Genomic DNA, 15,979 nt, shown 5'->3' with positions numbered 1-15,979 from the left:
CTGCCTAACCCCTGTCCTAGAGAGGACTTGCTAGACATGGATTACTGGCTCCCACTTCTGAAGCTCTGATTCAGTAGGTCCAGGGCGGGGCCTGAGACGTGTGCTCCTAGCAAGTTCGCAGGTGGTGCTGATGCTGTTTTGGGGAACATACTCTGAGGACCACTGGTCTCAGTGTGGGTTTTGGTCTCTCCAGGAATCTGGAGTTAGCTGGTCACCACCTGCTGCCCCCCAGCCCTGGTCTCCTCCTTCTGAATCTCCTTCTCAAGGTTTCTGGTTCCTTCTAATGGTCCTGCTTGGGCATGTGGAGAAACTAACACCCCACCCCCCCCCACCCTTAGAGGGAGATGCCAGGATGAGTTAACACCAGTAGCCTCCTCCCTCAGCCCTGCTGAGAACCCCAAGGTTGCTGGCCGCTCATCCCATTTTCCTGTTGTCCTGGAGGAATCTCGCCCCCCAGTCCCTACCACCTGTCCCATCTCCCACCCCAGACGAAGCTGTTCTGCTCTCTTCCTTGGCCTCCACTTTCCCGCAGCGGCTCTCTCCCTCCTGACGAATGACGTTGCTTCACCTTGATTTCCCCCCACTAGGCAGCTTTCCCTGTTTGATGCTCTGACTTCTCCCTCCCCCTCCCTTTAGGGAACAAGGGAGCCGTGGGGGTATCGTTCATGTTCAATGGAACCTCCTTGGGGTTTGTCAACAGCCACCTGACTTCCGGAAGCGAAAAGAAACTCAGGTAATGGAGCTCATGCCCCCGGAGCAGGGGTTGGGGTTATTTGCCCAGACAGACCTCAAACCCTAAACACCATAAGGACGGCTCAGCCCTCGGCTGGGACCCTGTCCGGTCGGTCTCTAAGGGCTTTTCCCGTGTTCTCATCAAAGGCAAGTCCAGCTACATCCACGTGTGGCTGAATCTTGCCTAAAGGACGGAACAGACATTTCCTCATGTCGCTAACCCAGCAGACACCTAAACAACACTCCGTTTCTCAAGGGAAAACCTCACCCGGGGCGCCCTTACGGATGGGCATTTTGCCTGTTGGTGGCCCAGCCACGCAGACGGCCATCTAGAAGACTGATGATTCCGAGTCCCTGCGGAGCGGATGCTCCCGGGGCCCCGCCCTGCGTTCCCAGTTCAGCCCGGGGGCTGCATAAGTGTGCTTTGCTGCCACAGGGCTGGAGATTTCAGTCTCACTCCCCGACGTGTCCCCTCTGACTTCCTGGCACGGGCAGCAGGGAACTGATGCCCCTGTGCTAAGCTGGCTGCTTTTTTGTTTAATTAGGCGGAACCAAAACTATATGAACATTCTCCGGTTTCTGGCTCTGGGAGACAAGAAGCTGAGCTCCTTTAACATCACTCACCGCTTCACCCACCTCTTCTGGCTCGGGGATCTCAACTACCGCGTGGAGCTGCCCACCTGGGTGAGGGGCCGTCCTCCTGGGGCTGGGGATGCGCAGGACAGAGGCTCCTTGCATTAGCTCAGGGCAGGGGGTCAGGGAGACACACGACCGAGCTGGGCCAAGGCAGCTACTCCTCCGGGACTCGACACTGGTCCCATTACGGAGCCCCTGCCTTTCTTTACGGCTGGTCTCTGCTCACGCCTACCTGCCACATAACTGTCCTGGCCACCCCACCTCACCACCTGTCTGCCGCTCTGGTCCTCTAGCTAACCAGCAGTGGCCCCTCGACTTGCCAGTCCCAGATGCCCAGGAAAGGCTGAAGTCTGCAGAGACCAGCTCCATTTTCTCCCCAAATCATGGGTCACCGGGCAGCCTGAGGAAGGCATTCCTGAAGTTGGATGCCCATCCAATGAGCAGCAGTCAGAGGGGCCACATGGCACAGATGGCCTTGCTCACTCAGGGAGGGCAAAAGATTCCCTGCGAAGGGAGTGGGCAGGCATGGCCCCTGGACACGCCTGGAGCGAGACTTGGTTGCTCCTGAAAGATGGGGCAGAGGCCAGGCATGGGAGGAGAACTGTCTGCCCCTTGTGTACCAGGAATACTTTGGCACTGCTGTCTGTGAGGGGAGAGGGGACGGCAGAAACGGACCTGATTTTATAGGGGAGAGAGGCTCCTGGAGCACAAGCGGCCTGAGAAAATGGCCTTGGGTTGGTTACAGGCCTCTGCCAGTTGGGATTGAACTCCCCTCCCAGATGTTTGCCCAGCCCTCCCACATCCCTCGGCCTCCTCGGCCTGTCGCTGCCACAGCGGCTTTTAGGGCCCGTCTGTGCCCCCCTCTGCCTCCCCGGCCACTCCCTCCCTCACAGGGTGCTCCTCGGGAACTTTCCTTCTCTCCCTCCTGACTGAGCAGGCAGAGGGGAGAGGGGTGGACAGAGGCCCCACAAATCCTGACCCTTCACAGTTTAAGGGGCCGTCCGCCCAATCACTCCCCGGGAGGTCAGCCAGGTGCATTCGCCAAAGCGTAGGCAACGTAAGTCTCAGGAGAGAGGACAGCTGGATTCCAAGGACGGCACACCCCACCGATATCACGCCGACTCTCGGAGTCCGAGCCCGGATCACGGAGGCCCAGTGCCCATAGCTTTGGGGGCTGGGGTTTCAGATCCTTTCATGGCTTTACAACAGGCTGTCTCACAGAGAGAACAGGCAGCCAGGGAGACATACCTACCCATCTAGAGAAGCCTTATAAAAATGATGCTAGAAGTCGGTACACAAAAATAGTATCCCTCCGTAAAGTTAGAACAGCCAGGAGCTTATGTTACTGAGTTGATATTTCACTACGATTGCAGGGTTGTCCGTATAAAACGGTGGAGTGTAAATAAGCACCAGCCCAGCGTCCCTGGGACCAGGGCCTCGTGCAGCTTCGGGGACTCGGGTCCTGGCGCGCCAGGCAGGAAGGTGGCGACGTGCCTCTTACCACGTGGGTGAAAGGGTTGTCTCACCAGTGGCTTGGCCGTGTCTTTGCTCCAGGAGGCGGAAGCCATCATCCAGAAGATCAAGCAGCAGCAGTACGCAGACCTCCTGGCCCATGACCAGCTGCTCATGGAGAGGAAGGAGCAGAAGGTTTTCTTGCACTTCGGTGAGAACCGCCATCCTTCTCTCGCGGGCCCTCTCCCTCCAGCATTCTGTCTCCCCTTTTCCCAAGTATCCTCACCGGGGGAAGGATTATGCCTGGAAAAGAGGGGAACTTGGCCAGACGTGAAACATGGGAAATCAAAACTGAAACCGTGGTTTTGTTTGGTCGCAGAGGAGGAAGAAATCACATTCGCTCCCACTTACCGTTTTGAAAGACTGACTCGGGACAAATACGCCTACACTAAGCAGAAAGCCACGGGGGTGAGTCCTCTTCCCTGCCCTCCGTCTCCACCCCCCTTGCACACCTCACCCCTCTTTTGTCCATGCCCATAAAGGTGAATGGGAAGTGAAGAGCACCCTCATCCACTAGGTAACAAAAAAAGAAAGAAAACTAGAAATCATATGTTGATCGTGTCACAGAGCAAAACCCTCCCCTAAGGAGAAGCTGGGCAACCAGACACGCACACTGCAAGCAGTTGCCTCATGACGCTTCTGTCCATGTGTGTACGTGTGTGTGCGCACGTGTGTGTGTGTGTGTGTGTATGTGCCACATCTTCTTTATCCATTCATCTGCTGATGGACACTTTGGTTGCTTCCATGTCTTGGCTATTGTAAATAGTGCTGCTACGAACATTGGGGTGCATGTATCTTTTTTTTTTTTTAATTAATTAATTTATTTATTTATGGCTGTGTTGGGTCTTCATTTCTGTGCGAGGGCTTTCTCTAGTTGCGGCAAGCAGGGGCCACTCTTCATCGCGGTGCGCGGGCCTCTCACTGTCGCGGCCTCTCTTGTTATGGAGCACAGGCTCCAGACGCACAGGCTCAGTAATTGTGGCTCACGGGCCTAGTTGCTCCGTGGCATGTGGGATCTTCCCAGACCAGGGCTCGAACCCGTGTCCCCTGCATTGGCAGGCAGATTCTCAACCACTGGGCCACCAGGGAAGCCCTGCATGTATCTTTTTGAATTAGAGTTTTCTCCGGATATTTGCCCAGGAGTGGGATTGCATGATGATATGGCAACTCTCCTTTTAGTTCTTTAAGGAACCTCCATTACTGTTCTCCATAGTGGCTGTATCAGTTTACATTCCCAGCAACAGTGTAGGGGGGTTCCTTTTTCTCCACACCCTCTCCAGCATTTATTTGTAGACTTTTTGATGATGGCCATTCTGACCAGTGTGAGGAGATACCTCATTGCAGTTTTGATTTGCATTTCTCTAATAATTAGTGATACTGAGCATCTTTTCATGTACCTGTTGGCCATCTGTATGTCTTCTTTGGAGAGATGCCTGTTCAGGTCTTCTGCTCATTTTTTGATTTGGTTGTTTGCTTTTTTGGTATTAGGCTGTATGAGCTGTTTGTATATTTTGTCTCTCTTTTAAGTCCTGTACTCAAATATATTTGATAATCTGCCAAGTCAATCATCATTACACAAGCTTCTCTGCTGCAGGACTTATCAGAGCCTTTACAGGTTTATGAGCATGTGGTTCTCTATGGGAAAATTCGTGTGCCAAACTCAATTGGTCATGAAATATCAATTAATATCTTATGAGCCCACTTGTGTTCCACTAAACAGTGTTTGCGGAAACTGCAATAAAGCATCCCTTCATTCTTGTTCAACAGATATTTATCGATGACTTATGATGGGCTGGGCGCTGTCCTAGGTCGTGGGAGATCAAAGATGAGTCAGATGTCTGCCCTCAGAGAGTTTGTAGTAGGAAAGACAAGACAAGATAAATACGCAACTAACTAACCAGAGGTAGAATATAATGTGGTGCCCAATGCTGTGAGGAGAGGTCACAGAGGGAAATGACCACCAGGGCAGGGAAGGATCGGGGAGGCTTCCTGAAGAGGGGCCACTTGTGGTGCCTGAGGGTGCTTGGATTTCGACAAGACAAGGGCTGAGGGGGCCTGATCCACTTCAGGTAGAAAGAATTGCCGGAGCAGATGCCAAGGCAGGAAATCCTGGCATCCATCCCCTTCTGGGGCCCAACCCAGGGGAGCCAGCCCCATGCCGGGTCCTGGGGGTTAGAGGTGCTGCAGTGATGAGCTTCCCTGGGGCCACTAGAGACCTGGGGAAATAGAGAGCATTCTGGGCATGACCTGGACTCAGGGGCACATGGGAGACTGGATGGAAGTGGGAGAGAAAGGCCAAGAGTTGGGGAGATGCCAGAAGAAAGCAGGAGTTAGAGGAAAAAAACACACAGACTGAGAGGAGGAGAGCAGACTCAGCACTGCTGCCGTGACAAGGCTGAGACCCGGGACAGGACACCTTGTGAGGTGCCCACTGGCTGCTGTGTGCCTGGGCTCGTCTGGTTTAAAGGCACCCTCAGGGCAAGTCCCTGGGGGTACATCTGGAGGCAGCGAAGGGATGGTCTGGTTGGATTTGAATATGAGGAGAAAGAAACTGGGGCCTGAGGTGGCAGAGAGGGGGGTCCTTGATGCAAGGCAAAGCGTCTTCACCTGTTTGATGGGCACCTGTTTCAGGAAGCCACTGCAAGTTCTGCTGAGGGGTTAGCACTGTCACAGTGATACACAGAGAAGACTGGTCTGCGTCAGTGTAAAGGATGAGGATGATGCAGGGGACCAATGAGGAGGCCAGTGTGGAGGCTCCAGCTGAGAAATAACTGGGCCCGAAGCGGGGGGTGGGGGGGGAGCCCATGAAAATGAAAGAAAAGGAGGAAAGCAGGATATGTTGATAGATCTGATTGACGTTGATAGAAACTGTGAAATCAGAAGGCAGGGCTGGCTCGGAGGGGAAAAATAGAGCTTGTTTTCAGATTTACTGTATAACACGACTGGAAAATCCCAGAGAAAACATCCAAAAGGCAGCTGCAAACACCAGACTGATGCCAGGGCTGAGTTGTAGATTTGGGAGTTGTGTGCACAGAGAAGATGGTCAGATCATGGGAGTAGGTGAGGTCACCAAGGAGTACACGGACGATGAAAATAGAAGAGCTGTGGACAGATTTGCGGGTCGTCTCCATTGAGAGAGGAGAGGAAGAAGCAGAGACAACAAAGGAGACAGAAGAACCATGTGTGTAGGTGGTGGGAGGACCCAGCAGGCAGCTCGCAGCATCACAGAAGCCGGGGCTGAGAGACTTGCCAGGATCAGGGGTCACCAGCATGGAATGTGAGTCAAGGAGAACGTGTGTGGTCACTGGAACCTTGCACAAGCAGCTGGACTTGGGTTCTGGGGTTGAGTGGACACTGAAAGGACAGTTGACATCGAGCCTTGGAGGTGAAATCCAGACCGCAGGAGGGTAAGGGTGGCTCTTTACCAAGAGCGTGCAGGTGAATCACTGGTGAATCTTTTCAGAAATACAGGTGCCTGGACCCCCTCCGCAGAGGCTCTGATGCAGCACGTCAAGGGGTGGGGCCCTGCTTTCTGGGTCTTTGTGAAGCTCCACCAGTAATTCACCGGAGCAGCCGATGCTGAGAACCGCAGTGTTAAGAAGTAACAGTTTGGCAGCATCTATGAAATCTAAACATGCACCTACCCTGTTCAGCAATTCTACTTCGTTGTATACCTGAGGGAAAGTAGTGCATTTGTTCCCCCAAAGACAGATACAAGAGTGTTTATAGCAGCTTTGTTTATAATGTCCAAAAACTGGGAACAGCCCTATTTCCGTCAACATGAGAATAGATCAATGTGGTGTATACGTACAATGGAATACAACTACTCAATAAAATGAAAGAACTTATACAAGCAGCAGGGTGAATAAGGTTGAAAGAAGCCAAGTGCAAAAGAATATATACTAAGTCCATTTATAAGTTCAAGAGTTGGCAAAGTTAATCCATGGAGACCTTGGCCCCAGTAGTGTTTGCCTCTCGGAGGCAGTATTGACAAGGAAGGGGCCTGAGGGAACCCTTTGGGATGATGGACGTTTTCTATATCTTGATCTGGGTAGTGGTGAAGTGGGCGTATACAAATGGAAAAGATCCTCGAGCCCTACAGTATAGATCACTACACTTTACTGTATGTAGGTTGTACCTCAAGTTAAAAAAGAGTAAATGGGCAGTCCAGAAGTAGAGACAGTGAAAACAGAACATTCTTGAAAGAAAATTGGCAAAAAGAAGAAAAGAGAAAAGTAACTGAAGGCTCTTTTAGGATGAGAACTTTTATGTTTGTAGGCAGAGGAGAAAGAGCTAGAACTTAAGTGGAAAATGGTATTCCTTAAGGAGGGTTGCTGTCATTGCCAGTTTGCCTCGTCTGTCACACCCAGTGGACACTTGCTCACAGTGTAGCTTGGAGAGGGCTCATCATAGTACATGTTGTTTGAAAGATTAGATGGGTATGTGGAGGGGTGGATGGATATGTGGATGGGTAAGTGGATGGATGGATGGATGGATGGATGGATGGATGGATGGATGGGTGGGTGGATGGGTGGATGGATGGGTGGGTGGATGGGTGGGTAGATGAGGGATGGATGTGTGAGTTGACGGGTAGGTAAGTGGATGGATGGATGTGTGAATGAGTGTGTGGATGGATGGTAAGTATATAGGTGGATGAATGGGTGTGGGGGGTAGCGGGAGTGTGTTATTAAAGTGAGTGGCTGGGTTGAATGTACAGGTAGAGGGGTTCATCTGAGTCAGAAAAAAACAGTAAGAGAATATAAAAATACAAGAGATTCTGAAATAGTGAGGAGGGTAAGGAAGCACAGCCAGGTGAATCGATCTCATTCTAAAACAGGAGTCCAGGGCTTCCCTGGTGGTGCAGTGGTTGAGAGTCCGCCTGCCGATGCAGGGGACACGGGTTCGTGCCCCGGTCCGGGAAGATCCCACATGCCGCGGAGCGGCTGGGCCCATGAGCCGTGGCCGCTGAGCCTGCGCGTCCGGAGCCTGTGCTCCACAACGGGAGAGGCCACAACAGTGAGAGGCCCGCGTACCGCAAAAAAAAAAAAAAAAAAAAAACAGGAGTCCAGGTGTCTGAAAGTGTGGGGCGTGGCCGTGGAGCCAGGACTTAAGGCAGGCGGAAAGGGTTTAAAGCCACCTCTGGGGAAATCCTACAAAAACCAGCAGCAGATGAATCCAGGATTACAGATGCAATGCCTCGATCTCTTCTTTTACGGTGTATCTTTTAAAGTAGCAGGCATTTTACAAAGCTTTGACTTTGACTTGCAGATGAAGTACAACTTGCCCTCCTGGTGTGACCGAGTCCTCTGGAAGTCTTACCCTCTGGTGCACGTGGTGTGTCAGTCCTACGGTGAGTGGCAAGTTGAGAGGTTTGACTGCCCTAAACTGAAGGACTCCAGTCTGTCCATCTGTAAAATGGGAGAACTCCCTGCATCCCCAGTCAGGTGACCTTAAAAAGGTGATGCATCCTGTCCCATCTTGGGCTGCAACAGAATAAATATCTTCTGGTTTGGGAAACATTTGAATTATGGAGCACTTTTTAAAATAAATCTAGATTTTTTTTTTTGAAAAGAGCCTGTTAGGTTTGAACCATATAAAAGTGGTGTTTTCATAGATCAGAAATCGTTAACTATTGGAAATTCATATGGTTCAACCGAATGCATATCATGACTACACACAAGTGTTTGGGGGAGATTTAAAGATAAACCGGGGTAAATTGATGACAAAGACACAAGATGCAATATTAAAATAAATAATTACGGAAAAGTTATCCAGCCCCGTTTCACCCCCGCAGATTGGAGGTTTTGCTGCTGCCCAGTGGCCACGTTCCTGGCTCCCACCCTCTGTGGGGACCCTCAAATCCCGACGTTCAATTCAGGTCCCATAAAGTTGAACTGGTTTCCATTCCTTTCTTTTGTGCATGCCTTCTGCTGCGCAGAAGGGACCACAGCAGCTACGCTGGGCTAGTTTAAGGCGCGCACCCTTCATTCCCCCGGCCTCTGAGCTCTGTGCCCAGGAGGGACTCCACTCCCCTTTAGATGCGCGGAAGGGCAACCCACTCCCACAGCCAAGGAACTGTTCTGCTTCAAAACCTACAAAGGCCCACATCCCACCCTCTGCACTCAGCCTTCTCACTTGTATGTCCCCTCCTCATACCCCATCCACACCCGCACTCTCCAGGCCTGTGACCCTTCCTGCCACCGGCCATCACCCCGGTCCTCTCTCAGCGCTGCCTCTGTCCCTCGTCCTGCAGCTCCACGAGTCCTGCCAATTCTGCAGTCAAGTCTGCCTTCCAGCCACCCTCTGCAGAAATTCAGGAGAAAGTGGTGGCTTGTGGCATTACTGCTTTTTGAGCCTAAATCCGGTTTTCAAAACGACCCTATCATGGAGGTTTTTAGAAAGAAGGAGGGAGACTCGTCTGGCAAGTGGCATTGAGGAGCTAGGAGGACACAGCTGCTCCCTGTCTGGGCTGTGCATTAGCGAGGGGGAGGAAAGCCAGGCCTCACCTGGGAGGCTGCAGTGACTTCCAGGAAGGGCCAGGTTTGAAACATGAAGGGAAAGTTTGAAGAGGTAAGGAATTTTGCTAACAGTATTTCATGGAATGCTGGCGGAGGGTCTCATAAGTTGTGAGTGGGCAGAAAATTGGGAAAGAAAAGGGGGTGAATGTCCAGAGCTCAGGAAATGGGGGTAAACTTTGAGCTTGAGTCTCATGGTGGTGACATCAATAGCATGTATCAGTTATCTATTGCTGCGTAACAACTACCTTAATATTTGCATATCATCCAGCAGGCTAGTTCAGGCTGCTGCTTCCTGGTACTGGGATTCCCAGCTGACAGTCCCGGATGTGGAAGTACTTTTTAGGTCTCTGCTTGCCACACATTTACCAATGTCCTGTTGGTTAAAGGAAGTCACCTGGCCAAGCCCAGACTCACTGTGGGAGGGTGGACCCACAGGGCGTGGTTATAGGGAGGCCACCTAGGTAGGAGTCCACCTCCCAGGTTTCAGGCACAGTTACTGTAGTGCTAATGCTATCACGGTCAATAAACATCTAAAGTATTTTTAAGAACATTTTTTAAAACTCTGCTTGTCCACCCTTTAACTTCTCCTCTTCTGTTGCCACCACAAACTTGTAGCCCCTCACTCAGCCTGACCCCTGCTCCTCCGTCATCTCCCGCTTCACACAGCACCGGATCCTCGCTGATTTCTTCCTGCCAATGGCCAAGCATGCTTTAGACTGCTGCTCCTCCTACACCTTGCCTCCTGTCTTGGGGAAAGGATGCCCTCCTCCTTGCCTGGATAAGCTTTTCACCTGGGCCCTTTGCTTCATGCTCTCTTTCTAGCCCAGTCTCAGCACCTCCACTGTCCCCAGTCCCAGCGACCCCACTGTCCCCAGTCCCAGCATCCCCACTGTCCCCAGTCCAGCACCTCTACTGTCCCCAGTCCCAGCATCCCCACTGTCCCCAGTCCCAGCACCTCCACTGTCCCCAGTCCTAGCACTTCCACTGTCCCCAGTCCCAGCATCCCCACTGTCCCCAGTCCTAGCACTTCCACTGTCCCCAGTCCCAGCGACCCCACTATCCCCAGTCCCAGCACCTCCACTGTCCCCAGTCCCAGCATCCCCACTGTCCCCAGTCCCAGCACCTTCACTGTCCCCAGTCCCAGCACTTCCACTGTCCCCAGTCCCAGCATCCCCACTGTCCCCAGTCCCAGCACCTCCACTGTCCCCAGTCCCAGCATCCCACTGTCCCCAGTCCCAGCATCCCACTGTCTTTCTTCTTCTCATTCTCTTTCTCCATCCATCTCACTGTTGTTTTAAGTTGTCTTTTGATGGTTGTTTGCAAGCGAGCAATTATTTTTTCCTGTTTATTGGCCATCTATATTTCTCTTGTGAATTTTCTGCCCACATCCTTTGGTTGGTAGAGGAGTGGTATGTTTATTTTTTCTTTGCCGATTTGTAAAGGCTTTATTGGGAAGGACTTATATATGTTTATTGCCTTCTCGGTCTCCTGTGCCGTGTCTCCTTTGCCCACTGATGCTAGGTGTGTCCTGGAGTTTCATCCTCATCTTTTGTCATCCTTCATGTCTTCCCGGCGGGGCCAAAACGTCCTCTAGGCCTCTGCTTCCACCTAACATCATGACTCCAAATCTGAAGATAGATCTCCAGCCCTGAGTACCCAGCCAGACATTTCCACATGACATATCAAAAGCACATGGTACTCAGGATTCCTAGACCTCTGCTCTTTCTCTTAACCCCTCCAAACATGCTCTGCTGCCTTCCCTTCTCATCTAAGCGCGAAGCTCCTTAAAAACATCGTCTGCACTCAGCGTCTGCACTTTATCACCTTCTACTCTCTCCTGAAATGGCACCTTCAGTGGAAGGTGCCACTTCTCACCGATGGGCTCAGTGACCCTAAATGCCCATCCCACTCTGGGCTGTGAGTGCTTCATCAATACAACAAAATGCTGAGACCAGAAAAAGCTCCACAGTTCATACGCGCAGTGATCTATATATTTAAAAACTCACAAGTCTTTAGGAAAAACTACTACAGCCACAGTTAGCCATGGAGGAGACAGGGTCCCACGCTTTCACTACTTTCAAGCGTGGTTATGGAAGGTCAATGGAGCAACAGGTACAAAACCATGACACTTCTGGAGGCTTCCATAAGTGCAAGTTGATTTCTGCCATGCGTTTGCCATCCTTGGCTTGACCAGAAGGGTTTCTCCTTCCCTGCTCAGAAATTCCTTCCCTCCCCTGCAGGCAGCACCAGTGACATCATGACAAGTGACCACAGCCCTGTTTTTGCCACATTTGAGGCAGGAGTCACCTCCCAGTTTGTCTCCAAGAACGGTAAGCGGTGGGTGGTGTCCATCCCTCTGTTCTCCATGCGGACAGAAGGCCTGGGTGCTCATCTTCTGGTTGCAGCAATCAGTCGTCTGTGTTAGATAAAGGTTTATCCTTCCAGGCAAGTCCACAGTCCATCCATCGGGTCCCTTCACGTCCAAACCACATCATGATTTCAGTCCAGAGCATGTTCTTGCTGTCTTTGGCAAATATGCCAGCTTTTTTTAAGCTTCAGTGTTAATACAGTCTTTAAAGTTGGGGAAATGAGTGTTTTCCAAGGTTGCGGCACATGTGCCACCAAAGACAATTCCGGGTGGGACATGGATGAACATTTATTAGTAAGGCATTTATTTTAATACGTTTTAAATATGACTCTTCTGTGTAAGGCAAGAAACACTGGTTTTCCATTTAGTCTTATGATATACCTTTTTATTTAAATACGATTATTTAAGTTTTAAAAGCGAGTCTATTTAAAGAAAACGTTAAGTCAATCTTGGTGCATGTGCGTGGTAGGCGGTAAAAATTGTGAAGATAGGATGTGGGTGACTGAGTTTGGGGAAACATCAGAGTTAATAATACTCCATAGATTTGCAGGTAATTTTTCAAGCAATCCAGCTCGGCCCTGGTAGCCAGGCCAGCCTTGTCCCGGCAGGGGTCTGGGTGTTGTCTGTGGCACGTCCAGCCCTGGGTCTGGGTGACCGGGGAGCCATGTTGTCACCTCCTCTGCCCACCCCCCACTTCCGTGGTCAGCAGACATCATTTAGGAGGGCTGAGTGCAGGGCCCAATACAGGTTGGAAAAGCCTGTATTCCTCTGTGTCCTTGGTGCCCTGAGGGGTGTAGGTGAGGCTGGAACCCTGTCTTCTGGGACACTCTTGCCCACAGGCTGTTGGGTCTAACATCCATGGCCCCAGCAGTGTGACCTCCACTCTCAATACAAGCCTTGACCCACCATCCTGCCTCTTTCCTAGCTCGGGTCACTGTGCCTTTCCAGAACCTTCCACCTCTTCTCCAATCCCCACCCATCTCTCCTGTCTCTGAGTTCCTACAGCGTTGGTGGGGCAGCCTATGCATCACAGCCTTGATGAGGACCCTCATCACATCCCTAGAGTGAGCCTTGCCCTCCCTCCACTGGGACTCGGCACACAGCAGATGCTCACAAACACCGATTGCCGGGATTGAGCGTTGGTTGAACGTCTACCCAAGCAGAGCCTGGCCTTGGTGCTGGGGAGTTAAAAAAAGAAAGGAAGACTAAGTGAAATAAGCCAGACAGAAAAACAAGTACAAGATACATATATAGTATCACTTATACGTGGAATCTTTTTTTAAAAAAAAAAAAAAAAAGCCAGCTTCATTCAGAGAGTACAATGATGGTTGCCAGGAGCTGGTGGGGTTGTGGGGAGGAGATGTAAGTCAAAGGGTACAAATTTCCAGTTATAATATGAGTAATTTCCAGGGATCTAAAATTCAGCTTGGTGTGACCATAGGTAATGATACGGCATTGTACACTTAAAATCTGCTGAGTAGATCCTAAGCGTTCTTACCACACAGTTAATTATATGAGGTGACGGATGTGTTAGTTATCTTGATCTTGATAATCATTTCGGAGTGTATATGTATATCGAGTCACCGCGTTGTACACTTTAAGTATACACAATTATATTTGTCAGTTTGTCTTCAATAAAGGGAAGAAGAAAAAGAAAGGAAAGCAGGAAGGATGGGAGGGATAGAGGAAGGGAATGTGTGTCCCTGCTCTCTGGTGGCTCAGAATTTATATGGAGGGACAGAACACTGTTCAAAGCCAGCCTAAGGACACTTGCAAAAGCATCATCTAAATGAAGAGCATACCTGCAAGTTACCTGGGTACAGGTAAACAGAAGGAGCTCAGAGTAAGCAGCAGGGGTAACTTTGCCCGAGGAAGGGGGACAGGCATCCCTCACTACGTGAACTTAGAAATGAGACAGATTATATGGGAACATACGTATATGTATAACTGATTCACTTTGTTATAAAGCAGAAACTAACACACCATTGTAAAGCAATTATACTCCAATAAAGATGTAAAAAAATAAATAAAAATGGGCAAAAAAAAAAAAAAAAAAGAAATGAGACAGATTTGGGTGTCAGGCGCCTGAGCAGTCAGTACACAAGCTCTCTTTGCAAGAACCCATGGGGAGGCTGAGGCATTGAGGGCGCTGCCCAAGGCCATACAACTTTAGTGGCAAAGCTGAGCGTAGAACTCTTCCCGCTCTGCTCTGCACCAGCTTTGATTCGTCAGAGAGGCTGTTACCATCATCGGGGATGCTTGGTGTGGGTGGTGGGATTTCAGGAGAAACCTCTCCTTCCACTTAGACTCTCAACTTCCCTGGACCCTAGGAAGGAGCTCGGTGTCCGGGGGCTGGTTTGAAACACTCCATCTCCAGACACGTTGTGGAACCGAATCTCTGTTCTCACCTGTTCCAGGCCCCGGGACTGTCGACAGCCAAGGGCAGATTGAGTTTCTCAGGTGCTACGCCACACTGAAGACCAAATCCCAGACCAAATTCTACCTGGAGTTCCACTCGAGCTGCTTGGAGAGTACGTGCTTGCTGAAATGCCTCTTAGGGGGACAGGCACGGCTCTTCCACAAAAGCCTTGTCATTGATGGTGCCTTTCTCCGCTCTCTGGGAAAGACTACGGATCAGCCTCAAAGCGGGGCGGGGGGGGGGGGTGTCACAGAGTGGGGCTGCAGGTGCAGGTGGACGGTACAAGGAGACACCCAGTTACTACAGGGGCCCCCAGTATCCCGCGATACTGCTGCTCCAGCCCCAGGGACGGGTCAGTCACTGGTGCACAGACCCCTCGGCCCCTTGTAGACAGCTGGGCAGCTGGACCCTCTCCTTGCCCCTCCGGGCAGAGTTTAGCCCACTCGAGGGTCCTCCAAGCCGGGGCTCCAACTCAACCAGAGGGTCTTGCGCAAAGGTCCAGAGCTTGTGGAAGCCAGTGCTGGGGCCAGAGCGGCTGCTGGTAATCGCTTGTTCTTGCCCCGGGGTCCTCTGCTCTTTGCTACATCACAGGCATCTTTCTCAGGTGGTCTGAGCATCCAAAAGCAAACTAGAGATGGACGGCCGCCCAACAGCCAGCAGCAGTTCACACAAACTGTTTAGGAAACACCCTTTCTAGGTGACATTTCTAGGCATATTGTCTAAAGCTGTCCCACGGTGAGGGCACCTGTGTGGTTTCTAGCTCTCCTTGCTGAGATGGTCGGGGGCTGGGGGGTGGGGGGAGAGGCTGGCAAACCAACGCCACAGAAGGAGGCATTTTGTGACGGGATGACAGATGCTTCCAGAAATTGGGAACAGGACCACCTGTGCCACCAGCTGCAGTGTTGCCCCGCCCTCATTCCTCCTCAGACCCAGCCTGGGCTGGTGACAGATCCGCCTTCTCCAGGAAGTCTCCAGGTCCCAGTTCACCCAGCAAGGGCAGAGCACTTCCAAAAATGATGAGGATTTTTGTGCGGGTGTTTTTAATAAAATATCAAGGCATTTGCATACATTTCTATGGAAACAGCATATTAGGAAGCTTAAATTAGCATTTCAAAAGGCTGCTATCTTGAGTGGGAGGAACCATCATGTTTCCTAATCTCCTTGCCTGTGATGTGATGATTTCTTTGTTGCCTGGTTTGTTGCAAAGTGGAGCCAAAAAGGAGGGGAATCTCTGAGTCTCCTAAAAATAATTAGACCCTGTTGGCAAATGACCATCCCGTGCACCAAAACAAAATCCCCGACAAGCCTGACTCCTAGACGGTGCTGCGGCCCCTGCAGATACAAGAGGAAGGAGGGTCTCTTCACTGGTCCTGGTGGGACAACCCAAGGAGTCTTCTCTGTCCGGTTCTTGTGCTGTTTTCTGAAAGCCAGCCTTCTTATCCTCGGACAGGTTTCGTCAAGAGTCAGGAAGGAGAAAATGAAGAAGGAAGTGAAGGGGAGTTGGTAGTGAAGTTTGGCGAGACCCTTCCAAAGGTAATTCAAGAACAGGGAGGATTTTACGTTCGTCAGCCAGCGTTGCTGGCCAGTGGCGGAGCTCTGGCCGGGCCTGACCAGAGGGGGTGGGAATCCCACGGGCCAAATGCAGGAGAGGCTGCCTCTCTTTCAAGGCAGCTTATGACGCCCTTCCCAGCAGTGGTTAAACATGGGCCTGAGCCTAGTGGCCCCAATATTCGTAAATGAATTTCGATTCCCCTGATGGATTGTGGACGGGATCTGGAGGGTGCCTCATCTGAC

General features: G+C 51.1%; 1 protein-coding gene across 1 annotated transcript in view; it reads left to right on the top strand.

Moving 5' to 3' along the window:
• The window catches only part of INPP5D (inositol polyphosphate-5-phosphatase D), a 130,957-nt gene that overhangs the window by 100,080 nt on the left and 14,898 nt on the right, over positions 1-15,979 (top strand). Inside the window, exons 14-21 of the mRNA XM_060015914.1 lie at positions 637-733; positions 1,278-1,416; positions 2,923-3,031; positions 3,200-3,288; positions 8,149-8,230; positions 11,639-11,728; positions 14,184-14,297; positions 15,636-15,718. Coding sequence (XP_059871897.1) covers positions 637-733; positions 1,278-1,416; positions 2,923-3,031; positions 3,200-3,288; positions 8,149-8,230; positions 11,639-11,728; positions 14,184-14,297; positions 15,636-15,718 — 803 coding nt within the window. The remainder of the gene's footprint in view (positions 1-636; positions 734-1,277; positions 1,417-2,922; positions 3,032-3,199; positions 3,289-8,148; positions 8,231-11,638; positions 11,729-14,183; positions 14,298-15,635; positions 15,719-15,979) is intronic.

This window comes from Delphinus delphis, chromosome 7 (genome assembly GCF_949987515.2).
Source record: "Delphinus delphis chromosome 7, mDelDel1.2, whole genome shotgun sequence".
Taxonomy (NCBI): domain Eukaryota; kingdom Metazoa; phylum Chordata; class Mammalia; order Artiodactyla; family Delphinidae; genus Delphinus; species Delphinus delphis.
The sequence above is the reverse complement of the archived record's forward strand: the minus strand, read 5'-3'. Positions and strand labels throughout refer to the sequence as shown.